At 54.1% G+C, this 26,421-nt stretch overlaps 2 protein-coding genes across 13 annotated transcripts in view; both read left to right on the top strand.

Annotated features, from left to right (window-relative positions):
• CABP1 (calcium binding protein 1) overlaps positions 1-13,465 on the top strand; it is a 53,765-nt gene extending 40,300 nt beyond the window's left edge. For 7 of the 12 annotated variants that reach the window (XM_066978640.1, XM_066978639.1, XM_066978638.1 and 4 more), the window contains 6 exons: positions 4,580-4,756; positions 8,336-8,366; positions 9,050-9,193; positions 10,440-10,549; positions 10,959-11,106; positions 12,830-13,461. In XM_066978640.1, the coding sequence (XP_066834741.1) occupies positions 4,664-4,756; positions 8,336-8,366; positions 9,050-9,193; positions 10,440-10,549; positions 10,959-11,106; positions 12,830-12,855 (552 nt within the window). In that variant the 5' untranslated portion in view covers positions 4,580-4,663 and the 3' untranslated portion in view covers positions 12,856-13,461. Of the gene's footprint in view, positions 1-4,579; positions 4,757-6,479; positions 6,789-7,225; positions 7,609-8,335; positions 8,367-9,049; positions 9,194-10,439; positions 10,550-10,958; positions 11,107-12,829 lie in introns of those variants that run through there. The other 5 variants (XM_066978630.1, XM_066978631.1, XM_066978633.1 and 2 more) reach the window with 5 other exon arrangements.
• Positions 13,466-17,043: 3,578 nt separating this feature from the next.
• On the top strand, positions 17,044-26,421 carry MLEC (malectin). Its single transcript, XM_066978643.1, has 5 exons — positions 17,044-17,272; positions 20,098-20,276; positions 21,664-21,840; positions 21,981-22,038; positions 22,760-26,421. Exons 1-5 carry the CDS (start codon positions 17,077-17,079, stop codon positions 22,987-22,989), a joined length of 840 nt encoding a protein of 279 aa, XP_066834744.1. The 5' UTR covers positions 17,044-17,076; the 3' UTR covers positions 22,990-26,421.

Here is a 26,421-nt window from a genome sequence, read left to right as displayed (position 1 = left end):
AGCCTGGGATGCTGAATGCCACCACGTGTGTGTAAATAAACGTGCGTATACATGAGCAGGCGTGTGTCCTGCTCCGTGTGTGCATGCCCGCTGCGTCCATGCCGGCTTGTGCTCGTTGATGTGCACAATAGGCTGGCACACGTTGTCTGTGCAGGCAGCTTAAGGTACGTGTATACACGTGAACTTGTGTACGTGCGTGCGTGTGCTTCAGTCGAGGGTGTCTGCACGAGTCCTGTCGCGTGTGTTATTTCTGCAGGGACACATTCGTGTGCACGTGAGTGGCCATGTGTTTGTGCGTGTTCCTGCCGGGGTGTAAGACCACGCACGCTTCAGGAGCGTATCTGTGGTATGTGCGTGTCCGCAGCTGTTTGTGTCTCTACACGTCCATCCAGAGGGGTGTGAGCAGGCATGCGGTGCTTGCTGTGTGTGTACGTGGGGAGCTGTGTGTGTCACACACTTCTCCCTGCTTGCACGCGCATGGTACGTGTGCTGGGGTGCGTCTTCGCAGCAGTCTGCATGTGGTTTTGTGTACATCTGTCCTTCCGTACGCACACATCTCCTTTGGGTGTATGCATTTGGGCACAGCAGCATGTTTTCCTGTGACACGTTTGGCCGTGCCCCTGTGAGGGGACACGCTGGGCCTAACCCCTGTGTGCATCCATCGCGTGTGCCATCCATCGTGTGTGCCATCCATCGCGTGTGCCATCCATCGCGTGTGCCATCCATCGCGTGTGCATCCATCGCGTGTGCATCCATCGCGTGCCCGGCAGCACAGCCCATGTGCACAGGGGCCTGGGCCCGGCCCTGCGCGGTGTGCAAGCTGCCCTGCGTGTCTGTTAGGCTGCAATCCCCAGACTGCTCGCTGCTGAGGCTTTTAAAACAGCCCCAGGACTGATGAGATTCAGGAGCCGTTCTGCTGTTAGGGACGAGCAGGAACGATTCGCCCCAGTAATGTTTCCTGTCTGGCTGAGGGAGGTGTTGCAGCACCGTGTACCTGTCAGCCACACGGATCTCACTTGGCGTGGCTGAAAATCTAATAACTCAGCAAAAAGCTGTTCAATTCTCTCCTCATGAATGAAAAAGTTTCGCTAAGCATCCCAAGAATAGCAATGAAGAGCTAGCTCTGGGGAGACCGTGCTGGCAGCAAAGGCGCTGCCATGGGGCTGGTCCACCAGGAGGCCTTGCCGTCAGGGAAAGCTGCTATGGAGAGGGTCTCTTGGCAGGGAGTTTCTTCTGGCCTCAGATTTGCCTCTCCTGTGTAAAACCAGTTTCCTGGTTATCTTGGCTGCTGTAAACAAGGCCAGGAATGGCTCGGTGCTGCTGCAGGAGTGCTGGGATAGACGAGGAGGGAATTCATCATCGAGCAGTTTGACGGTGCCGAGACCAGCCCTGTGTCAGGGTGACCCCCGGGAAGAGGCAGGAATAACTGAGGTTTACCCAAACATCACACGTGAAAAAAGCAATTTGGCTATTCCTAGGTCGCCTCCAACTTGCAACAAAAGGAGCTGGCTGCAGCTGTGCTCCACATGATCAAGGAGATTGCAATTAAAGCCTGAAATGTGGCCAGGCTTCTTGAATCGCAATGGACTGAAGAAGTTATAAACTCTGTGTGATCAGTCTTTTTTAGGTAATTCATGCTTTCATTCCTAAAAACTACTTCAGAAGATGCCCTTTGTGCCTCGTTAGAAGGCCTGGGATGGCAGGACTAAAGAGAGGAAGTTGCAGAGCTGGATTAGAGGATTTCTCTGACTTCGCTCTAGAATTGGGCACCGCTCCTGGGGGCTGTGCTGACCTCTGGATTACAACATGCGTGGTGATGGGGATACTTCGCAGGTCAGCCTTACACCGCACAGCTTCACTTGGCTGCTTTGTGACCCTGGTCTTCTTTCCCAGATGTTACCTGGGGCAAGCTCAGAGGAAACTCAGTGAGGAAGACAAGGAGTTGGGCCCTGGGTGACACTGAGTTGCGGTGGGAGGAAGCCCTCATTCTCTGCCTGCTGCTCTTCCCTGTCCTCACCCCACCCCTGCCTCCCTAAAGCTCCTTTGAGCGTGAATGTCCTGGGACTGAGGAGCTGCCCGCATCTGAGCGCTGCTGAGCCAGGACCAGCAGGCACAGCTTTCCTCCCGCTCTGATCTCCGCCATGTGGCCCTGCCGCAGCGAGTGGAAGCAGAGTTAAGATGATTAGGGGAATGCCTTAGGAATGTGAAGGCCTTTTGCACGTGATTCCCATTCCCCAGGAGGCTTGATGGACGGACGTTACCTGCTTATGTTTTTCTTGAGTTTTGCTGAGGTGGTGAGGAGGGACTGTGGGCGATGTGTGGGTGAAAGCTGAACCCGGGTGATGGGATGTGATCCCTCGAATATGTGATTTCAACCGGGAGGTTGGGAACCACTTCCAGGCACTGGCTGGCCTGGCCAGGGGCTGGTTCCTTGCCCATCCAGGTGACAACGTTCAGTCCTTTTTTCCCCAGTGCTGGCTGCCGGCAGCTTCGCTCTCCCCCGGTGACCCTGGCGGGCAGCCTGGGTGCCTGTCCCTCAAAGAGGCCCTGACCCAGCCAGGCATGGTAGTGCTCCTTTGCTCATGGAAGAGACAGAGAAAGCCTGAGCTCCCCTGTCCTTTCCTTGCGTTTCTGCGTTGTGCATGCTGCTCTTTCCCCTGTAACAGGCACCTGACGTTGCTCTGCCCTGTACCCGTATCACAGCTCCCTTCCCGGCTCTGTCTGGATAAAGGAGGAACGTGGTGGAGGAAATTTTTGAGGGTGCTTGCAGGAGAAACCTGTGAGGCTGCTGGGCAGAGGGAGCATCGCCTCCTGTAAATCCTGCCTGGAGCTGCAGGGCAGGGAGACCCCGTCGGGCTCTCACCAAGGCAGCCACCTTCTGTGGCTCTGGGCAACTGTTTCATCAAGCTGGCAATCTTTATCCACACAGGAAAATAACGGGATGACCGTGCTTTGGTGCTGCTGTGTGGCTAGGTAAGAAATTGCCTGGAAGGGTCAGCAGACAAGGATTAGGTGGAGGCTATGGGACCTTTAAGCTTTCATGTGTCTTCACTGGAATTAAATGCAGAACTGCTGTGGGCTATTTTAAGTGAGTCACATTATTTGGTATATTAAACTCAAAAATGTGCCAAGAAAAAAAAGCTGGTAATTTTTGCAAATACTTTGCACTGATGTCATGAAGCTATGCAGTTCAACACAGATGCCCTGACATTTAGCTGAGCTAGTAATATGCCATTTGTGGACGGATGCTCATCTCTCAGGTTTTTAAGGACAAGTGTCCGATGTGTCACACTTAATCAGAGACAGATTTCCTCCTCATCTACGACTGCGACAAAAGTGCTTTTCTGCTTCATCATTTTCTTTCTTCGTGGCTTGCTTTTTGAGTTTTTTTTTGTTTTGGTGCTTGATATTCACATGACGTTATACACGAGCAGATCGGTGTAAGGCTGTATAAAATGCAAACTGTGTGCACGATATAATAGCACACGGCAGGCACAACAAGGAGATGCGATAGGTTTGGACAAGTGTGCCTGGGGTGTGCCTGCGTATCTGGTGTTCTAGCCTGAAAAAGCAGCTCAGGCTTTAAGGAAAGAGTTAATAGAGGAGACAATGACAATTGACAGAGCTTCTCTGATCACCCCTGGGAGCACCGGCTGTAAAAGTAGAATCATTCCTGAAGAGGAATCTGATGTATGATTAATGTTTATTCTATAAAACCAAGGGTCCTGTGGGTTGTGCTGGCTTTTTATAGCTGCATGGGAATATCAGGATAAGACTTTTCTTGCAGAGCCAGGGAAATGCATTTCTATAAAAGGAAAGCAGTGCCTCCTTATAAAATCCAGTGCTGGATTGTGTTCTGGAGCCCCAGCTTAGCAAGCCGTGTGCACTCGCAGAAATGTGCAAAGGCAAACAGACCGAACTGTGCTCGTGCCTGACCTCCGCCCCGAACCGTAAGCGATTAGGAGAGGGCAGCGCGCTAAGTGCCCGAGACCCCGAGGATGTAACTAATTACAGCGGAGCACAATGTGAGCCCGCAGCTGGCAGAGCCACCCGATGCTGCCAGCGGCCTTGTGATAACGTTACCAAGTGCACGACGCTGTGCTGCTGCCATGTAGCGTGGAGCCCGACGCGGTGCCGCTGCGCAGGCTCGGCCTCGCCTCCTGGGGAGGCTCCGGCCCGTCAGCGCTTGGCCCCGGGCACGTGCAGTGCCGTGGGTGCGCTCGCTCCTGGCGGCTCACTCGAGGAATCCTTAACTCCGGGGCTGGTAGCAGGAGCGTGGCCCTTTGGGCTGTTTCTGGGTAGATGTGAGCAGCTCATTGAGGGTTTGATGTCAGTTCAAAGCGAAATTCTCCGGGCTGGCCGTACTTCTATCGGCTTTTGAAAGTGAACTCCCGGACTTACTGCTTCCACACAAACCGTAATAGGTCAGTGGGGGGGACGCGGCGTGAACCAGATGAAGGAAATTTAGCAATAATGGCTCTGCGAGGCGGTTCAGTAAAACTTCAGAGGCAAGGCTGGGCGAGACGGGGAGGTAACATCCTCTGTTGTGTTGTTTGCTTGCTGCTGGTTGGCTGGGAAGATCCGCCATGAGGAGAAGACGTGCTATAAGGCTGTCCAGACGAGCGAAGAGGGGCCGTCGGCCTGCGAGTACCAGGGTCCGCTCATGGTGCTGGCCCAGAACTGCGCCGTCATGCACAACCTGCTGGGGCCAGCATGCATCTTCCTGAGGAAGGGCTTCGCAGAAAACAGGCAGCCTGTACGTAAGTTACACCCAGCCGGGCGAGACACGCACAAAGCCGTGTGGACGCGAGCCGGGGACGCGGAGCTGCCCGTGTGCTCCCTGTGCGTGGAGCTCCGTAACCCCCAGCCCTAGGTCCTTGAGCATCCCGGCTCCAGCTAACACAGTCACAGGCAAATGTCAAAGCTGAAGGATGTGCAGAGATGTCCCTGTGCCTAAACACCAAGAAAGGATGATTTTAAAAAAAATAAATGCAGCTATGGAAGATAGCTCCAAGCCTACACTCGAGTAGATGTAGTCACATGGATTCAGGAGAAGGACTTTAGATCCCGGGACTTATGTAATCAGATGGACTCTGGAGGAGTCCAGTGTTCAAAGCTGTTGTTCCAACAAGACATTCACATCTCATTCCCAGAGGCTCAAATTAGCATTTAAGGCCTCAGTAGCCACTTACATGCAAATCAGAGTATCCATATTGGGAACAAGCTGTCCCACAGAGATGCCCGTGTTTGTTACTGTTCCTGTCAGCTCCCAGTGAGCACGCTAATACAAGCAGAAATGAGCATGCATCTGCCTCCTCACAGAAGCCCAAATGCAGTCTCTTGTACGCTTTCATACACAGCCTGACACTGCAGCGATCCTAGCCAAATAAATCAAAGAACATCAGTCTGGCCTCATATTTGCAAATAGTGCCAGGCTACCAAATGCTATTGCCCCTACACACACAGATAAATAGAGAAACACATCTGTCCACTCAGTCACACCTATTTGTAACCGTGCTCATATGCACCTGATGTGTTTATATATAAGCAAAGAAAGTAGATATTTTAATGTAAATTCAATATCTTTATAAGCAGTAGAGCATATTTTCTGCACATATACATTAGATTTCTACAGTAACATGAATTTAAAGACATATGCAAAGAAACCATTAACACACGTTTTATGGATACGCATAAGTGGATATGTGTTGTTATACATTAATCCAGTGCACTCCGTATCCTTCTGGTAAAACAAAGCTCACCCCAATTTCCTGAGAGTCAGGGCTTTCTCGCCTCCATAAGAAATGTCTCATATCCCTGTGCATTGACACGGTTATCTGCAGCTGCTGGAGACACCTAGAGCTTTATTTCTGAAACCTCATCTTCAACCATTAAGCGAAAAAAGAACTGTCAGTCATTATGGATCAAAGGGCCTCTGTTCTTAACCTTCAGCCGCTAAGTGATCACACGTGCCTTGAGCCAGTTCGCTGAACCACAGGGCATGGTATTCTCAGAGCAGTGCACCTACCGGTGCTGGTGTGGGTGAGCTCCCCACCACAGGACATCAGTCCAGCTTCCCGCAGAAAGCTCACGCTGACAGGTATCCATCCCGTTCAGCCCTGGGAACTCACAGTACCCCAAGGAGTTTCCAAAATGAGGTTAATGATATCTCTACTCTGGTGTAGAATAAGTGTACCGGATCAACAGCTTTACTTCTACTGACTCTAGACCAGCAGGACTTACTGTGCATAGAGCAGAAATAAATGAGAGTAAGGCCATTATGTATCGTGACTCTCTGCAGGTCACCTCTGCTCATATCTAGGTTCTAAACTCTGAACAGTTTTGTTCCTCTTTCCATATGTTCTCCAAGAGCTTTAGAGTGATTCAGCCCATTTCTTCCCGAGCGCTTTTCCTCCTTAATCATTTTAGGGGATCTTTTTTTTTTTTTTTTCAAATTTAAACCAGAAAACCTCTTCGTGACGTTAGTTACCGCTTGAGTCACATTTTTGGAGGGACAGAAACCCTCCCCCTCCTTCTGCGTTCGCAGTCTGTGGCTCTGTGACGATCGGAGCCGCATGTGCAAAGATATGCGCAGAGCCCTGCAAGCGCCAATGCCTTGGTGTGCGACATTCGAGCCGGTGCTGAAGCCCCCGTTCCCGACACGTGTCGGTCGTGTCGGTCGCAACGTGGCCTTCGGTGAGCGGGGAGGAGGACGGTCTTGTGACGACTGCGCTGGAGCAAGGCCTGGGTCCTGCCCCGGGCGCTCTCACCAGACAGCAGCTGCCGCGGTGAGTCCGGCACCTCCGCACCGCGGCAGCCTCACCCTGCATCTGCCGCCGCGCCGGCTGCCGGCCCGCAGCGGTGACCCCGGGATTAACGCTCCTGAGCCCTTGGGGATGAGGTGCGCGAGGTGTAGGGACCGTTTGTCATCTGCTGCAATAAGGCGGGAGGGCAGTAAGGCCTCCTGCGCCCGGCCCAACGGGGGGAACTGTTTTATTTCTTGGCGCTGATGAAAGCAGAACAAATGGGATGACATGTTTGAAAATACCAGGTCTGTGAGGGATGAAGCCGCGGAGCCAGCGCGCTCTGACAACTCCATCCAGCACAGAGATGCCTCTGGGAAGGTTACGAGTGGCAAGCCGGTCACTTCTCTGGCACAGCCCACTTCTGCACAGACGTAAAGCAGCGTGTGTCCTAGTTTGCTGTGCGCTCTGAGCAGCCGCCATTAGTTTCCAGAGGAGCCCGTGGTTAAATAGCAAAGGATCATCCTTCTCAAACCCGTCAAGGACACTGGCTCCAGGGACGTGTGGGGAGGCAGCAGGACACCTGGAAGGCAAGGAGAAACTCCCCACGGTTGAGGGGAAAAGCCGAGAGTCAGCCGACAAAAGAGATGCCGTTTCTGTGTTTCCAAATTCTCAGCTGTTTTGGATTTGCCTGGGAGCCATGAGAGGAATTAGAAAGGGCGTTTAAACCAGAAAGCAGTGCATTTCCATGCTCATCTCTTCTTCTTGGTGCAGTGGTGGAATTTTCCTATGCTCTTTCATATCCTCCCCCTTCTTCCAAGAAATCGAAATTGGATGTTTGAAGTTGCAGTGTTTCCTGAACATGGTGAATCCTCGTCCTGTTTTGTTTGTAGATGACCTTGACGATGTATATGTTGTGTGTCTGCCTACATGCCTGGTTTCAAAATGCTTGTATGGGGAGTTGAGGCTGAGGGGAAGGGGGAAGTGCCTCCCTTCCTGGGGGGACTCTAGGAGATGGCACCGGGACATTGGCTGTAAGAGAGCTCCTGGCTGTCCCTGTCCTGCCAGCAGGACAGGAATCAAGCAGGGACCCAGGCAGATGATGTTACAGACCTCCTGGCTACAGGGGCAGCTTCCAGCTGGTTTGATCTGGCCGTTCCAGCAGGAGCTCCGGTAGGATGCACAGTCACAGCTCTAGAGCAGCTGCTGCAGCGCCGGTCTCTGCTCCAGGACTCGGTGCTGGGGAACGACGCAGGAGCCCTGTGAGGTGCTCAGGGCACCACCAGGTGGGGAGGCCACACGCAGGGCGTGTGCTCGCCCAGGTTTCTTCTGTTCTGGGGGAGCGTGTCATCCCCCCGTCCAGCAGACAAGGAGAGGGGCTTCCACAGGGAAGTGTGCAGGCTGAAACCCGCCCTGGTGGGGAGGAGAGCTGGGGAAGCCTTGCTAGGTAAATGGTATTAAACATGTCATCACCTTCTTGTTTCTTCTCTCACTTTCTGGCTTGTCCCAGAACTGTTTGCACCCAAAAGTGCTGTTCTGAAACCGTCTGTGTCAAGCCAATGACTTTAACATAGTGTGTTCTCTTTTTGCAGGATAGAGAACTGCGTCCAGAAGAAATCGAAGGTAAAACTTGTCGCTCCTTCTGTGTCACCTTTCTCCCTGTCCAGGCTGGTCATTCCAGGTTGGCCCCCAAGGGGTGGTAAAATAATTTGTGGCAAATCAAGGGAGATGATTACTGGAATAATTCCTGGCAGCCCAAGCAAAAGAAATAACATGTAAAACTGCAAGAGTGCTGACTGTGGAGGAATTTGCATCTAATGCAGCTTCTTCAAGGTGGGAGGATAAGTGAGGTAACGGCGTATTGGCTGTCAGAGAACTGCTGTACACCCCAGCTCCCATGGAAAGTGTTGTGAAAGGGTGATATGAATGTATGGCTCCAGGGAAGCTGTTTTACCTGCTAATCCCTACAGTGAGGGCTATAGAATATTGTGTAGGGATAAAAGTTGGGAAAACTTACTGCTTCCAGTGTCTTTAAGGAGTGCAGTTTAGGAAAAATCAGTTTGTGGTACTTCAAAGCCTCTGTAGTCAAAGCACGCTTTCCTGTAAGGAATGGGTCAGCAGTGCTGCTGATAGAAGAGCCTGACACTGCTCCAGTCGTTGCTTCTTCACAGCGAGATCTGCTGGGAAAATATGCAGTATCTTAGAGGCTGGCCTCATAAAGTGCTGCTGGCTCTGGGGAGGTTTCTTGGAAAAGGTGTATCAAGCTGTCTCTGACAATATTGTTCTTTTTGGATCCATTCCCGCAGAATTAAGAGAAGCCTTTAAGGAGTTTGATAAAGACAAGGATGGGTTTATTAACTGCAGGGACCTGGGGAACTGCATGCGAACCATGGGCTACATGCCTACTGAGATGGAGCTAATAGAACTCTCCCAGCAGATCAACATGAACCGTGAGTAACATCCACCTTGCTGAACCTCTCTGTGGCTGCCGTGCCCCGCATTGCTGCTTTGGGCCGTTTGTTTCCTGCTGTCTCTGTTACCTGGTGTTTTCTCCTTTCCCTCTCATTTCTGGTTGTCATTTTTGCTCCCTCCCATCCCTCTGTTCATTTGTAGCCCCTAGCAGTCGGTGCCTTTTTTTCTTGCTTATCAGATGAATGGACTGTGTGGACTGTGCTGTATGGGAGCAGCATGTGGAAGAGTTGTCCTCCGTGCTTATGCTGTCAGGTGTAAAGCTGCCCTCGATGTGGGCAGGTAGACATTGGTGTTCAGGTCGTGGATGTCATCGTGCTGAGGTTGGTGTCAGATGATGTCAGACTGAAGGCGACGACTGGAAGAGGGAGATGTTTTGGTCAGAGTGGGTGGTGGATGGGCTGCTCACTGCTGTGGGTGTCTGTGGATCTGCTGTGCCCCTGCGGATGGGCTGCAAGCGAGTTGTGCTGGCAGCGTCGGGTGGGGGGCAGCTGGTGGAGTCACTGTGTTTGTGTCTCTTGTCTTTCACCATCATTTTTTGTCACGACTTGTCTGTGGCAGTGCGGGATATTAGCCCTCAGCCAGGTGGGAGAAGGGGTACTCAGTGCATGTTGTTCCTGACATAGGCTGACGTAGGAAAGATGAGTTACCTGGACAAGGAAATGGAAGTAGTTGTGACATACACAACCGCTCACGCATAAAAACAGCTGATAACCACGGCACACAAGGAGTTAGGAATTTGAGAGTGTTATTGCCAGCTGTCAGATGGGGGACAAACAGGAAAAAAGATAAACATGAAAATTAAACAGTTGGACATACATTAGCCACTGCTAATGAACCAAGACTCCACCACCGCTGCAGGGCACTGCCCAAGCCATGCAGGAACATCATGCAGTGCCCTTGCCATTTCCTTTGGCACAGGTGCAGCAGAGGGTTGCTATAAGCTCTAGTGGGTCCAAACCTCCAATACTCAGGACATGATGCCATAAGGATGTCCATGGCAACATAGGATGGAGTAGCTTGGGCTCATTCTGCATATCCCACAGTCCAGAAAATAATACAAAAGACAGTGTAAAACTACCTCTGCTTTTCCTTCCACTCTCCTGCACCTTCTGTGCTTTGCTTACTGGAGAACCAAGCCCTCCGGGGCACACAGAAGTGCAAAGTGAGCACTGGGCTTGGCTAATGTATGGAGTTCTTACACGCAATCTTTCGTCTTATCCCAAGTGGGTGGCCATGTGGATTTTGAAGATTTTGTTGAGCTGATGGGACCAAAGCTGCTGGCAGAAACTGCAGACATGATTGGTGTAAAAGAGCTCCGTGATGCCTTCCGAGAGGTGAGTGCTCCCTACCGTGTGCCCCTCAGAGAGGTGAGCAACAGGAGACAGGAAAGAGAGAAGACTCACTGGGGAAGAGAAGAGGAGGAGAGAGCAGCACAGTGGAAGACTGAGAAAGAGTCAAGCCAGGCATGAAACAAGGGAGGAACAGAGAAAGTCACTAAGATAAGGGAGCCCTTGAGGCAAGGAAGAGGAAACTGATGCAGTCACAGCAGTAATGAGGGGTTTCTGAGGAGAAAAGACAGGCTGGATACAGACCAAAAGGAAACTGAAAGAGGAAAAGGAGGGACACAAAGGAATGCAGAAAAAATAGGGCACTCAGGAGCAGGACAGTACAAAGTCCAACCCAGAGCAAGATCCGTTTCCATTAACTGTATATCCCCTGCTGGTATTTTTCATGTACTTGCAGTTTGACACCAATGGCGATGGGGAGATCAGCACCAGTGAGCTGCGAGAAGCCATGAAGAAGCTTCTAGGGCAGCAGGTGGGTCATCGGGATATCGAAGAGATCATCCGGGACGTGGATCTGAATGGCGATGGGCGTGTTGATTTTGAAGGTGAGAGGGGGTGAATGTGCCCTGTCCATCCGGTCTAGTGTGGGTAAGAGTTTCAGCTCAGAGGTGGAAGCAGAAGGGAAGATTTGCATGCTCTGGGCCCAGGTATCCAGAATGTGGAGAAAAAAACAATTCTTCAGCTGAAGTGTTCGTTTGTATATCTTTGTTGCACCTCAATTTCAGTCAGGTCTCCATAGTTCTAGCATGGAAAGGGAGATGCCCTGCCACAGAGAAACAGCTTCTGCTGTACCCATGCAGCATCAGACTTCTTTTTACAGGGCATTTTCCTTTCCATTAAATCTATTGCAGGAGCTGTGAGAAGGCTGCATTTGTTTGGAAAAAGCATTGCACCTTCCATTTCCTCTGTCTCACCTTATTATCCGGGTTTATAGAGAATTTGTTTCTGCACCTTTATGCCAGGAGATGGTCACATGCCAGATGTGCTCAGTAGCACTGTATATATCTAATCTAGATGTGTCATGTTAAATCCTACAGACAACTCATTTCTTCTCTCACTTTCCATGCCAGAAGGAGTCGGAAAAAATAAGAGCAGTTCAGCTACTATCCTAGCCATCAGCCGTAGCAGGAGTGATGTTAATAGAGCTCAGGATTCCTGGCAAGGGAAGCAGTTGATATCATCAGACAACTAAGAGGATAATAGAGCTGGAAGGTGTGAGAGCGTGGCAGGCTGCTTGTTTTCCTGGTGTAACCCTTTGCAATGAGGGTGAAGCACAGTAACGACAGAATTAAAATAAAATAGATGTATTTTTCTGGCTGAGAGGCATTCCTGGATCTCCTTCATGGCAAGGAGTCTCAGTCCTGAAGTTTCTGAGGGCTTTGGAAATGCTAAAAACTGGAAATGCCTCCCTAGAAAGTATCTGGTAGCTGCAGCAGTTCTAATGCGCTGGCTGATTACCTGACAGTAGCTCTCCTTGTTTCCCACAGCTAAATTATGTTAGACAGCTAAAATACATGAAATGCTATCCCGGTATCATTTTCTCTGTGAGCTGCTGCTTTAGTTGTCAAAGGACAGCTCCATCAATGGAAAAAGAGAAGTCAAGGGGGTAATTTCCACTGCCCTCCTCTTCGCAGAGTTATTAATTTCTGGGCAATTGAAGTGCAGAGTGAAAACGCATTTATACTTGATGGCATCCACACTCAATTTTAACAATTGTAATTGACTCCACAAGCTGCAGGGTGGTGAAGAAATAGATCCAGGGTGTCCTTACCGTTAACCTGTATCTTCAAAAGCAAGGAATCCATCAAAGTAAACTTTTCTCTGCAAAAGCACCGGTACCTACCAAAACACTAGTGTGCTTTCCAACACCGGTGTCTCCTTCAAGTGGCAAGCTCACTAAGAAACTGCTGTGCTCCCAAGGCGATAAATCAGCGTTCCCTGAAATTACGGCGAAGGGAGGCGACGCTTGCCACAATGTGTTGCAGGGGGTTGCTGTTACAAACAAGACTGCCTGTGTGTACGCTGGCTGGGAAGGAGTCGGAGCAATGACGTGCCCTGCTGGCGGGGCCGTATCGCCGTATCCAACGCAAGGATCAGAGCCCCTTTTGTGGGGGCTCTCCAGGGCCGCTCACGGAGCGGCACAGACCTGCCGTGCGGGCTCAGTTTCCCCAGTTCCACCCTGGCTGCGTGCTGTCTCCAGGGGGTGAGAGCTGGGGTGGGGACCTGGATGTCTTTTCCTTCAGGGCTGTCTTTTCTTGTCGGTTGCAGAGTTTGTTCGCATGATGTCCCGCTGAAGATTATTCTCAGCTAAAGAATCAGCACCTTAGAGAGGGCAGAAGAGGACCTAGATGGAGCATCTAGCCCCGATGTTCCCACATGAAGGTTAATCGGCTGGCTGCAACTGGGACGTTGCAAGATGACCTGCTGCTCCTTCCTCACGGTGGTCCCCATGCCCCTCCACCCTTTCACACTGTGAAAGACTTGCAACTTCCTACAACTGGAACCATTCCTTCAAGATGATTGCAGGAAACCGCAGAGCCAGGACTTGCCATGATGCTTTCATGGGATATTTGCAACTTCAGACTCCTCCTCCCCAGCTTTATTCTCCCACCAGCTGCTGCAAAGTGAGAGCGGGAGAAATCCTCTTGGCTTGGTGGATGAGAACAAAGCCATTGGGACTGGTGGCGGCCTCAGGGCGTGCTCTGCACTTCTTGGTTTCCCTTGGTGAACCGTGTCTGTGTTTGCTGTCTGTGTGTGTGTCTATCTGTGTGGGGTTATTTATGCTTCCTCGGCACATATTCGCATCTCCTGTGGTTATGTTTACCAAGAGAAAATTCAAATACATGTCTTGCGGGGGGAAAGCGATAAATATGCACGCTGAAATGACGTGGAGCCTGGGTGTCCGTGTGAGAGGCGGGGGGCTGGGGGAGAGCGGCTGGGGCAGGTGGATACCGGGGCATCTGCGCTGGGGTCTGGGGACGAGTCCTTGGTGCAGGACGTGGAGGAAACAAAGCCGGCCGTGAGGCCTGCAGCTGGGCTCTGCCCTGCCTTCTGCTGGCCCCGTGCCAAGGGGCCCGGAGGTGAGGACAGCGTGGAGGGCCCCCACCCCTCCTTCCCACCCTGTTTGCAAGGGGGCAGATGAGAGCCCTGCGGCCTTGGGGTAAGGAGCAGTGGGAGAAATGGCGTGGAGTAGGGCTGGGTGGGAGGGGGGCAGGCAGCAACAGCCAAACCTCCCTTTCCGGACCATTTCAAACACCGCTGTCAGCGTGTACACGGAGAGGGGCCGTGCTGTGGGCTCCGCGCTGTAACACTGCGGCTCCGTCCCACTGGAGAGTGCTGCACCTGGCTGCAGCAGTGACCACGGCAGCAGCGTCCATGCCCTACTTGCTGGTTCCAGACACGGTGGATGCTCATCCTGCCCCCCCTTTCCCCAGGATGCTCACAACCTCCCACTCCCTCCCCCTACCCTGTTGGACTTGCAGTTGTCCCTTTTCTCTATGCAGTCGCAGTCACAAGTCACCGGGACTAATTTCTGCTTGGCTTCAAGGGGCATCAGCATTTCTGTGGGTTTCTCAGTGTAAATTTCCTCTCAATTGCCTTCTTTCTCCAACTCGGAGATTAGGGACTGATATCCTTCTGCTTCCTTCATCTCAGATCTCTCACTTCCCGGGTTCCTCTCAAATTCTCAGGGCCCACAAATCCGTGTCCCAAACAGGGATTTTCTCTTCTGCTTTCCGGTTGCTGTGCCAGCCAGCGCAGCTGCAGCAGTGACTGATATCCCAGCAGTGGAAAAACGTGGTTCTCTTTGTGCGTGCGTGTAGCTGTGTTTGCACAGCCATGTGCGCTGGGAAAGGTCTGTGTGTGCACGCATAAAAGCAGGGAACGCAGGTAGGTACCTGTAAGTGCAGCAGCAGAAGGGTTTATTTGCAAGTGGGTGTATGCGGGCTGTGTGCCTCTCTTTGTGTAGCTGGCCCACTCTTAGAAATGTGGGCGCGAGCCAAGAAATTGGAAGATGTGTATTTACAGCTCTCCATATTTACGGGTACAGCAGCTGTATGGCGCTCAGGAGACCAGGGTGATAAAACCGGGCAGAGTCCAGAGTCCTGCTGCCTGTGCTCACCCTGGGGAGGGAGTCGGACCTGTGCGGGCCTGTGCCTGCCACGGGGAGCGTTTGCACACAGACTGCTCTACGTACAGCCGAGCCCCTTGAGGAAGAAGCTCGTGTGTGTGCTGAGCGAGAGGACGGCTGTGCTGCTGGCACGTGTGCCACAGTGACCGTGCCCGCAGGGACCAGCGACAATCTGGGGCGCGTGCGCTGTGCAGGAGCCCGACGGACGGTCAGTAGGAACAGGGTGGTGGCTGCCTCTGCCTGCTCCTGGTCGGGTCCTGCTCCGAGTGGGACCCTCTGCCTGCAGCGCGGATGGCTGGGCACAGTCTTAATTTATTGAAAAACGTAAATTTCTGGAGGCTGCCCTGATCTGCGTGGCACAGGATCCTCCCATCCCCAAGTGCTGCATCACAGCCAAGTCCAGTCCTTTTCACATCGGTTCTCCCTGCCTTTGTAGCCTGGCAGAACTGTGTTTGTCTTCCCAAGAAATGGGGACTGGTGCTAGGGGAAGGGCGGCCACAGGGCACCTTTGTGTCATTGCAGAGGCAGTCCTGGAGCCACAGCTGCTTTCAAGGAACGCTGAGCCTATGCCAAATGACCCCTAGCTCCTTTCTGCCAGTTTTTGCGGTGATACAGTGAGCAGGTCACACGGGGCGGATCTCCGGGCTTTCAGTTTTTTCCTCCAGCAGAAGCTCTTGCTGCAAGCCTGGTTTTATTTGCATAAGAAAACCCGAGTAATCCCAGGGAGTTTTACTACTTTCTTGTGCTGGCAGGGTCAGAGATTAGAGCTCCAATCTAAATAATCTAATTCCAGAGATAATCCTTTTGCTCTCGTCTTCAAACCCGTACCAGGGAGGCTTCCAAATAGCTCCAGGCAGCAAGGCAGAGCGGGTCCGGCCGGGCCCCGGAGCCCCGTGGGGTCAGGAGCTGGCCCAGGGGGGTGGGAAGAGAACCCCGAGCCCCTCACCGGTGGGTTACTGGCGCAGATGTGGCCTTCACCAGGCGCTGGGTGGCTCAGCGGGTTGGTGACAGGGTGCGGGGCCTCGGGCATCTGGGGCATGAGCGGGCGTCCAAACTATCCGTGGTTTGGTGGTTGTGGGGAACCCTCAGCCGGGGCAGTACCGGGAGGTGCTCTGACAGAGGGTGCGGTGCTCAGTGACTGGGTAACTACAACGGCTGAGTGCTCAGGCGGGGGGAAGTGACTGTCCCTCTGTACTCGGCTCTGGTGAGGCTGCACCTCGAGTACTGTGTTCAGCTTTGGGCCCCTCACTACAAGAAGGACATGGAGGTGCTTGAGAGAGTCCAGAGAAGGGCGACCAAGCTGGTGAGGGGTCTGGAGAACAAGGCTTACGAGGAGCGGCTGAGGGAGCTGGGATTGTTCAGCCTGGAGAAGAGGAGGCTCAGGGGCGACCTCATCGCTCTCTATAGGTACCTTAAAGGAGGCTGTAGCGAGGCGGGGGTCGGTCTGTTCTCCCACGTGCCTGGTGACAGGGCAAGGGGGAATGGGCGAAAGTTGCGCCAGGGGAGGTTTAGGTTGGGTGTTAGGAAGAACTTCTTTACTGAAAGGGTTGTGAGGCACTGGAATGGGCTGCCCAGGGAGGTGGTGGAGTCACCGTCCCTGGAGGTCTTTAAGAGCCGTCTAGATGCAGAGCTCAGCGATATGGTTTGGTGGAGGACCTGTTAGTGTTAGTCAGAGGTTGGACTCGGTGATCTTGGAGGTCTCTTCCAGCCTAGGTGATGCTGGGATTCTGTAAGGAGGAGCCGCGGCCGTGTGGCAGGGGGATGCGCAGGGACCCCCCAGCCCCTGACAGGGACCCGGGCTTGGCCCCGCAGAAGCCCCCGGGGACGCCCCGCAGGCAGCGGGCAGGCTGGGCGAGCTCCCAGCGGAACCCCGCGTGTCTCGGCGAGCTCCCAGGGCCCCGCCGGCCGGGCACAGGCGGGGCTCGCACCGCGGGGTGCCCCGAGCCCCGGCCCGGCGCCCCTCACGCCGCCCCCCCCGCCCGTTGCCCCGGCAACCCGCCGGGCTCCCCGCTTCCCGCCGCCATCCCACACTGCTCCGCGCGCCGGCCGCGCTGGAGCTCCCCGATTGGCGGAGCGTACGGGGGCGGGGCTCCCTCCACCCGGTGGGCGGGGCTCTCCGTGCCCCGGCTCGGCGGAGGAGCCCCGCCCCCTTCCCGCCGTCCCCACAGCCGCTCTCCCTCCCCCTCCTCCCATTGGCCGCTAGCTCATGAATATGCAAACGAACCCCTCCTCCGCCCAATACCGCGCGGGCGGGCGGTTAAAATATTCACAGCGCCGCGCTCCCATTGGCTGAGGCGCGGCCCGCCCCGGCGGCGGCGGGGCCCGGCGCCCCCTGGCGGCGGCAGGAAGGGGCGGGCGGCGGCGGGCGCGGCGCCGGGAGCCCGGGATGGGGGGCGCGGGGGCGCCGCTGCCGCTGGCGGCGGGGCTGCTGCTGCTGCTGGTGGCGGCGGGGCGCGTGCGGGGCGCGGCGGGCGGCCTGGCCGACAGCGTCGTGTGGGCCGTGAACGCCGGCGGGGATGCCCATGTGGACGTGAACGGCATCCACTTCCGCAAGGACCCGCTCGAGGGCCGCGTGGGCCGAGGTGAGGGCACCGGGGGGGAGCGGGGGGGAGCCGGGGGGGGGCCGGGACGGCGCCGCCGGGGGGTGCCGGGGAGGTACCGGGGGGTGCGGGGCCCGCCTGCGCCGGCCGTGTCCCGGTGCCGGGGTGCCCCCCCGCGGGAGGCCCCGGCCCCACCGCACCGCTGTCCCGCCGGGCCGGGCCGGGCCGCCCCCCCGCAGCGCCGTGCCCCCGGGAAGGCGAGGCCGGCAGCCTGCCGCCGGCTCCCCGCGGCTCGCAGCACGCGGTGCGGCCGGGCTGGGCTCGCCTCGACGCCCCGCAGCCGAGGCGCGAGGCCGGCGGCAGGAGGGTGCTGCTGGGCCCCCCCGGGCCGCGGCCGGCCCGGCGCGGAGGCCGGGAGCACGGCGGGGGCAGAGGTGGAGGCAGGCGGCGTGTGCTCGGCCGCTGTGGCTGCCATGTGGGACGGCGTCGGTGTCCCGGTGAGGAGAGGCCGCAGAGCGAGCCCCCCGCCTGGCGCTGCTGGCCTCGTCCCGCTCCCTCTGCGGCCGCTCAGCACGGATGGATTTTGCCTAATTGCTGCCGCACGTCGCGGCCGGTTCCCTGGCAAGTTAGCGCCCTGAGAAGTTAGCCGCTCTGCCGGCGGTTGCAGGTGAGCCTGAAGCTCGGGGCCGGGCTCTGCACTGAGCGCTGGGCCTGGCCTCGGCCGTTTCCGTGTGGGGCTGCGAGCGTTGTGCTGTGCCCCGCAGCTGGGGCTGCCGCCACGTGCCCTGCGGTGCCACCCCGTACGGACAGCCCTGCGGGCGCAGAGGAGGTCACGTTTAAATAACATCATCTCTTCTCAGGAGTCTTTTTCTCCCGTGCCTCAGTTGCACGAGGCGTGCCGGTTGCTGCAGGTCAGCTTCCTTCCACAGCCCCCTCACGTGTGTGTCTAGAATGTCCTCGTGGACCTGAACGAGTAATTGTGGAGCTGAGGAGGAAAAAGGGTCCTTTCTGAGCACGCTGTGACGTGCTCCTCCTTTGGGGACAGCCCGCGTTGTCCCCTCTGAACAGCGGGCTGTTACAGCAGCCCCGCTCCAGCCCGCGGTGCCAGGCACAGCGGAGGAGACTTTACCCCTTTGAGCTCGGGGCTGCGCTTCCCTCAGTGGCTTTTTATTGCACCATTGTCCTGGTGTGCGCTGGGCTCCTCGCCGGGGAGGCAGGCGTGGAATGGCTGCCGGGAGGACGAGGGGCCGCGCGTCGCCTCTGCGCTTCTCGAGCCGGGTGCCGGGCCCTAAAGGACAAAAAGCACCAGTGAGCAACTACGTGTGTTGGGGGTTACGTGTACAAAGTGTGTACGGCTTGTGCCTGGTGAGCCACCCCGAGCACACCTAATGCTGTGAAATCGAGCTCACTGCCACAGCTATGCCAACAGACCTCTGCTACGTGGCCGACGACTCTTCCTCTCCAGTTACCTCCGTGGCTATTAATGGACTCTCTCCATACACAGGCTTCCCTCTAACAGGAGCTGATTTCCGTGGAGTCTCGAGCTTGCTATCGCTATGATCTGGCCAGAAACGTCCGGGTGGGAGGACAGGTTCAGCTTCTCACCCTCTGTATTTCTGCTGATCACAGCCTCCGGTCTCTGTGCCCTGGTTTGAGTGGTAAAGAGCAGCTGTGTGCAGCACCGCCTGAGTAGCTGTGTGTGAAACAGGAGACTAAGAACTGGTATTAATTTCCTCTTGCTCGTTTGCATTGGCTCCATCTTCGGCAACGTGTGCTGGGTTAGTGGTTCCTGCTTTGTCTTGGCCGGTGCCGTGTCTGTTCCCATGGAAATAGGGGTGGAAGTGGCAAGTGTCAGCGGAGAACTTGGTCGGGATCAACTTCTGCTGAGGGGAGTGCCGGTGGGCAGAGGGTGTTCGCTGCGCCCTGCTTTGCGGGGGGGTGGATCCTGAGCTCTCAGGGCATGCACCAGTTTGCGTTTGGGCAGTAACCCTGACACAACAGGATGCCACGTCAGGGTGAGATCTTTCGAGGGCTGCTCGAGAGGTGGCAATGTAGCGAGCAAGAAAGGACAATACCTGAAAAAATAACAGAAATCATTAAAAAAAAAAAAAAAGAAAAACCTATTTGGTTGTACTGCTTGGGCCCTTTCTGGGGACTCTCCAGATAGCTGCAGATGGTGCCTGTTTCGGCTGGGCGGCTGTGAGAGCAGCGGCTGGTGGAGCTGCTGGTGCTCTTGAAACCCTCGTGTACCTTTCCTGCATTCTTTTCCTGTCTTCAAGCCGCTGCGTACTGCGTGGCTGTGGTAAGAAGAAAGGGTTTCGTAAGGTCTGTGTAATGCTTTTCTCCCTTCTGCCACCCCCCAGGTTTTCGCTGAAGGAGGTCACGTCTCTAAAACCTGATGCCGTTGCCTCCTAACTTCAGATGTGCTGAATGAATGAGTCCAGTCAGTCCTAAAGTGACTGCTTTGGTTTTGCACTCAGAGTTTGTACTTTGGAAACGTTGTAAAAATATTCCAGGCGTTTTTCCTCTTTGAAGCAGGAGTCCAGGGCCAAGTCTGTTGGCTCTGCGCCCTGTTTGTGAAACCAAGTCTTCTTTTTGAAACGGTGCGAGTCAGTTTGCTCTCTCTTAGACTGCAGCAGGTCCAGACCTGTTTTTCTACAGGACCCAGTTTCTGGGATTTTGGCTACCTCTGCTTTTGCTCCAGTAGTGCCTCCTCCTGGTCAGACCCAGGGCGGCAGGGAGGTCTTACTGGGGCAGCAAGTGCTAAGGCCACGGTGGGAGTTAAGCACGTAAGAGTGACTAAAGTGTCTCTTCCATGTGCCTCACCAATTAACTGTTCCTCTCGCTGTTTTGTGCTTTAAATCCAGCTTCCGACTATGGCATGAAGCTGCCGATCTTGCGGTCCAATGCAGAAGATCAGATTCTGTATCAGACGGAGCGTTACAACGAGGAAACCTTTGGCTATGAAGTTCCCATCAAGGAGGAGGGTGACTATGTGCTGGTGTTGAAGTTTGCAGAAGTGTATTTTGCACAGTCTCAGCAGAAGGTAAGCAACAGCTCTGTGCCACTGAGTTTTACTGTCTGTCTGATGCAAATTCCTGGCTGAGACTGCATGCCCGGGTTGCCTCTGCTGCTTTGCATGGAGAGAGGTGTGAGGTGAGGCACCAACGGTCAACTTCATCCACAGAGATCTTAAGAGGAAGGTCTGAAACCTGGAGCTCCCTTTCGCATTACAAATACACATTTGGCTTGGAAAACTGCGTTACAAAGGAGTGTTCACACAAACACAGGCAACTCTGCATGACTTGCAGTAGAGTCTTATGATGTGTTTAGGCTGTGCTGTGTTTGAGAAGTGTTTTTTTTTTTACCTTTTTCCTGGCCGCTGGCTCCTGATGCAACTGCATGACTGTGCTGGAGCAAGTATTGAACACAGTGAGTCAGGGAAGTGGTCTGGGTTAAATAAAATACTCAAAACAAATTTTACAAATATAGTAAAACTTGGTAATGGTTCAAACTGGCTGTAGAAGCACAGAGTTAAATTCAACCCTTGTTATAGCTCTTTGGAGCTAATAATCCTTGCCCACTCTTGAAATCCCTCCTGTGCAGACATAGAAGCAGCAGAACAAATAACTCAAAGCCCTGTGATAAATTGGGAGAGAAGTGGTGTGTGTTTTAGTCTGGCTTTCCCCCACTCAGTCAGCTGCTTCTTAAACAGGGTGCCACCTTCCTGCCAGAGAAGTACTTCTGGGAACAGAACTGGTGGGGCTGGCTTACAGATTGGATGCAAAAAAACAACCACAGATTAGACTGAAGAGCTGAGGCATCTTTGGCTGAGTTCTTCTTCATGTGGTTCTGCTGGGATTCCCCAGGTACTGAGCGAAGTTTGACTCATTATGGCCCCGAGGAGGACTTTCACTTTGAATTCAGATGTGGTTAGCAGTTCAGCATTTTACCTCCTTCAGCCCCTGCATCCTGTCAATAGCTTCACCAACGTGTTTCCTGTTCCCTGCTTTGCTTCAGGCAGTTCGTTAGAAATGGCCCCGCTCCCTCGGGTGTGGTGTGCCGCATCCTCCCTGGGGTGGTAGGAGCCGGCCCTCAGCCAGTAGGTGTGAAGTTGTGAAAGAAAAGCACGAATGAAACAGCAGAATTGGTCTGTCCTCAGTGCTGAACTGCGGGCATGGGAATTACGTTAAAACTAGGAGGTGAATTTCAAGGTATTTGAAAGAAACCTTAATGCTTCGGTGTCTTTTTCTGGCTGCTTCTGGCCTCTGAATCCTTCCCAAGGGAATGGAGCATGCGTGGTGGTACAGTGCGTGTTGCAATGCTTGCTTGTTCTGGGTGCAAGACAAGCAGAGACCTTTCCTTTTCTGTTCCCCTTTCAACTGCTGCATGCCCAAATCTGTTCTGACAGTGTCATTTCTTCCACCCCGAAGGTTTTTGATGTTCGCTTGAATGGCCACGTAGTAGTGAAGGACTTGGACATTTTTGACAGAGTTGGACACAGCACAGCTCACGATGAGATCATTCCCATGAGCATCAAAAAGGGGAAGCTGAGTGTCCAGGGAGAGGTTTCCACGTTCACAGGAAAGCTCCACATTGAGTTTGTAAAGGTAATAACGCTTTGCTGGTCAGAGCCCTGAGATTCCTTTTCCCCTTCTTCCCCAGCCATGTGATGCAGCTCTGTGCTGGGGGAGGAGAGGTGATGTCATTACTTCTTGTGTTCACTGATTTCCTTCTTCACTTTCTCTAGGGCTACTATGACAATCCGAAAATCTGTGCCCTGTACATCCTGCAAGGAACAGTGGAAGGTGAGCTTAGTTCCTGAGCCAGAAGGCTCCTTCCCCTTGGAGAGGGCTCCTTCCCCTTGGAGAGCAGCCTGTTGCTTCTCAGACCATGAGATCATAGTTCTTGCTGACCCACCTCTGCCAAAACTGTTTCTCTTTCAGCAAGTTCCCACAGGGTGCAGTTGCAGAATGAGATAGGTGCCAGTGTTTTCCTACTCTGTAAGCGCACAAAGCTGCATCACTGTCGGAATGAATAATGTGAATGTGGTTCAGGGCTTCCTGAGTACGGGGTAGAGCAGAAGGGAACGTGTCTGGTCAGTCTTAGGTTATAGCTGCAGATGAATTCCCTCTGGCCTCAGATGTCAGCAGTGGCCCTGCAGACAAGTAGTTTATGGAGCTCTTTTAGCTGGTAGTTAAGTGTTTCTTACCTGGAGCTTTGTTTTGCTTCCTCAGCTCCGAAGAAAAGGCAGTGTTTTTTTTTTTTAGATCTAGATCTCTAGATCTAGATCTTCCTCTGGTAGCAGTCCTTGCTCTTTCAACCTCTCTGCAAGTCTGTGCTGGAGTTGGAGCCCCTCTAGCTCCTGAATGGGGGAGTTTCAGGATCCCTCTGACCGGTGTTTCAGTTTGCCTTAGTAATGTTCAGGGATCGCCAAGTGCTCTGTACCTGGTGTGCGTGGTGGTCGGGAAGGGGGCTGCTTGGGTGATTTCCTGGGCTAATCCTGCAACCTCTGGTCTTGTTCAACAGATGTTCCAAAGCTACAGCCACACCCAGGTCTGGAGAAAAAAGAGGACGACGACGATGAGGATGAATACGATGATGGCTCCAGCGTTAAAAAACAGGCAAATAAGAACCGGGTTCAGTCAGGCCCACGCACACCAAACCCCTATGCCTCGGACAACAGCAGCCTCATGTTCCCTATATTGGTGGCCTTTGGTGTCTTTATTCCTACCCTCTTCTGCCTCTGCCGGTTGTGAGAGCAAGCCCCACAGAGCATCAGCCAAGGGGCTGGGAGGGAAGGAGTTGGACCAAACACGGTTGCTTTCAATTTCTCCATACTGTTCATAATTTAAGGAAAAAAAAAAAGGTGATTCATTTGGAATGAATAGCAGGTCCAGGTAAGAGGAAGCTTACCTTCCCCCTGCCCGCAAGCAGCGAGGCCCTCACCTTCCCCTTCGCCATGTGCAGCCTCTGATCCTCCCTGGGGCATCCAAGAGCAAACTGAGTCCTGGCTGGCTGTGTACTGGGCTACTGGAAGCTGATGCTGGGGGTCCTGGGCCATGTCCTACGCTGAAAGAAAGCCATGTGCTGCAAGATCTCTGCCTTTGCTGGGTGGAACACGGTTCTCTAAGCAGGGACGCAGCTCATAAAATGAGGCCTGGGTGCACATCTTGTCCGGGAGCCTGGAAGTGTTGTGGTGCCGTTGGGTGACTGACGACCGTGGAGGACAGAGGCTGGTTCTTCAGCATCTCCCTGAACGCGCAACACGATGTATGGTACTCGCCTGCATAAAGACACCAAGACTCCAGCTGGCTGCTCAGCCTCTGGGGGGACCTTTCCCTTCCTAAGAGTGCAAGCTGCGCCGGGAGCAGAGGGATTTATCTGGCCTGATGTGCTGCACCAGCTGGGAGAGACTTTCCTAGCCTGACAATTGTAATGTTAGATCCGTGGCTGAGGGATTCCGATGTAGCCTGCAGAAGGCTGGCGTCTGCGTCTGATCAGATGCACTTGTTTTCTGTATTGATTATGGCTTTCGTTTCCTTTCGTATCTTTTTCTTTTCAAAGGTTCGTTTTAAGCCCAGTTCCTTGTTTTGCCCTCTTTAGCAAGCGACCTGTCCTTCAGAAGAAGCTGAGAAGCGGAAGACCTAAAGAGGAGCTTCTTGTTCCTTGAGCTTCCTGCCGGTCAGGTCCCCTCCCTGCCCCGTGCCTGTGGACAACGAGCACTGCAGGACAGAGCAGGGCAGCGTGGTGGGTGCTCCTGCGAGCTCTCACTCCCTGTCGCGCTGACCAGGCCTGCCTGTGGTGGTGAGAGGTGCAGAGCCATCAGTGTCCGCGTTACTGTGCATTATCGAGGGGCAGATGTCCGACATTTCAGCGCTGTAGTGCGAGGTGCTTTGTGGCTCTCCAGAGATCTGGAAGCAGGCAGAGCGCTGCAGATGAGGCCCATCAGTTTCCACAGTTGCCTGGTGACAGGCTGGCCAGCTGGGTCACCCGCTGTCCCCCGGGGGGATTTCTGCAAGAGGTTTATGTTTCCACATACAGAGGCTGAGCAGAGCCCTGAGAGCCCTTGCGGTGCCTTCGGGCCCAGGGCGGGCTCTGAGGAGCTGCCTTCCCGTGCCCTTGGCCTCTGCTGTGCTGAGCGCTCCTGGCTGGTGGCAGGGAGAGGGTCTGCATGCAGGAGAAGGATTTGGCCCGCAAAGGGTCAGCTTCAGTCCTGGTGAGCTTTACCTCGTGCTGGCTGGTTCTCACAAGCGTTCTCTTCACCTGGTGCCGCTGCTCTGAGCTGCTCCCCTTGCTGCTGCTCCTCCCTGGACCTGACTTTTCCTGGTGCTTGTTCTTGAGTTTGGTCCGCTGCAGCGGCTCAGCCTTTCTTTGAGCTAAGAAGGGGCAGCAGAACGTGAGGGGCAGCCTTTCTGCTCTGCTGGGCCCCAGCAGCTGAGGCCTTTGTTTCTTCCTAACCCTCGAGCTGCGATATGAGCTGTCGGCTCACGGGCCCTGGAACAGGAGCTAGGGGAGGTGTCACCGTGCTGGTATCTGCAGCAGTGGCACTGAGCTTTCTGATAGCATTCATCGCTGCTATGGGTCTGGCCGTAATTCTGAGGGAGCTAAAAAGCAAGCCGTTGAACCTTAATTAGCTGCTCTCCAGTCACACGAGTGGTAACAGCCAGAGTTTGGGAGAAGTGTGAGTCCCTGCCACGCTGGAAGGAAAAGGCGAGCTTCAGAGAGCAGATCTGAAGAACAAACCCTAGGATGAAAAGGCTTGAAGTTGTCTGCTTTGTCTTCTAGCTGCTGTTAAAATCCTAGTGCTTATATGAGCCTTCAGCGCGAGCTCTGTTTTGTTTAGTGACAGTGCCTGCAAAGACTTCCCCGGTGTTTTTTGGGTTACTCTAGCTGGAGCACAGAGACATTTAGATCTTTATCAGTTTGAGAAGCATAAACTGCCCTAATTTGTTAAGCAAAGAACCTGGGTTTGAAAGCAGGCTCCTCTGTAAGGAGGTGTTCTCCTCCAGGCCTTTTAGGTTGCCTTTTTTTTTTTGAGCATCCTCAAAGCGAGGAATCACTCAGCTTCTTGTGGCTTACCCATTGATCTCTGCAGCTTGCACAACATGAGAAAAGGGACGTGCATGTAGGTGTCCAGGTCTTCTAGGGCGGTTTGTCCCTGCCTCTCCTGGCAGCCAGGGCACCTCTTTGGTGCCACCGGCACCCTGAGGCGAAGCTGTGCAGGGTTTGGTCTGTTGCCTTCTAGTTTCTCAGTTCAGATGAATTTGTCTCATTTGAATAAGAATAGGGAGGAGAAATAGTTCAGTCTTGGCTTCAGTTTAGTCGTTTTGGCTCTGATTTTTTGCATTTTTGTCGCTGCTGCAAAGCTGATGTTAGCTCTCTGGGTGACTGGGGCATTCCTGACCCCGTCATGGTGCTGTGAGCAGTTTTTGTCCCCTCTGCCAGGTTTGACTCGGGAGGAGCCTTCAAACAAAGCATGTGGGTACACAGGAGGACACGGGATAACCAGTCAGCACCTCGCTGGGAGCGGCGCGCTCAGGCTGGCTGCCCTTGTCATCTGCCTGGCACCTGCAAGGCGGCCAGATGGGTGGAAGGAAGTACCTGGCTCCGGGAAGGAGACATTTGGGTTGGCTGTGAGCGTCCAGCACTGGTGTTGGAGGGAATATCCAAGGCAGTGTCTAACTGAAGCCAGTTAGAGATGAGCCTGGCTGTGCTTTGTTGCCTCCAGCCAGCAGCAGGCGGCTGAAGCGCCAGTCCCTGCGTCAGGACAGAGCCCGGCTCAGTTCTTGGAGCACTTGTGTAGAGAGGGGCAGATAGGGCAATGTGAATAAAGCTTCCCCTTAATAAAGGGGAGGCAACGCTGTCGGTCATGTTCTGGGCCTGCATCCAGCCTCAGGGCAGTGCTGTTTTAATTTGCCCTTCATCAGCCCCTCCGTTCTGCCACGGGCGTGCAGGGGCGCAGCTGGCAGTTGTCTCACAGTCTGTGCTCTCAGCTTCCATGTCTTTAGGCCAGGCCATTTCCCACGTCCGTGTGCGTGGCTGAAACAACAGCTCTGACCCTTCTGAGTATCCCAGGTGGCAGGGAGCAGAAAGCCAAATGAATTCCCGTCTTTTTGGTGCCTTTGTGTCGGGCTTTGAATAAAAGTCCATTTGAAGAAGCTTCTCTTTTTAAGGAGCTTCTGAGTTTG

Source organism: Anser cygnoides, chromosome 17 (assembly GCF_040182565.1).
Source record: "Anser cygnoides isolate HZ-2024a breed goose chromosome 17, Taihu_goose_T2T_genome, whole genome shotgun sequence".
Classification (NCBI taxonomy): domain Eukaryota; kingdom Metazoa; phylum Chordata; class Aves; order Anseriformes; family Anatidae; genus Anser; species Anser cygnoides.
Note: the sequence above shows the minus strand (reverse complement) of the source record. Positions and strands in the feature narration are given on the sequence as shown.

Bases quoted from the DNA above. Each gene is read 5' to 3' on its own strand.
- MLEC (XM_066978643.1), top strand. From the start codon at position 17,077: ATGGGGGGCGCGGGGGCGCCGCTGCCGCTGGCGGCGGGGCTGCTGCTG. The intron at 17,273-20,097 runs GTGAGGGCACCG...CTTTAAATCCAG, and splicing joins CGAGGGCCGCGTGGGCCGAG to CTTCCGACTATGGCATGAAG. The intron at 22,039-22,759 runs GTGAGCTTAGTT...CTTGTTCAACAG, and splicing joins CCTGCAAGGAACAGTGGAAG to ATGTTCCAAAGCTACAGCCA.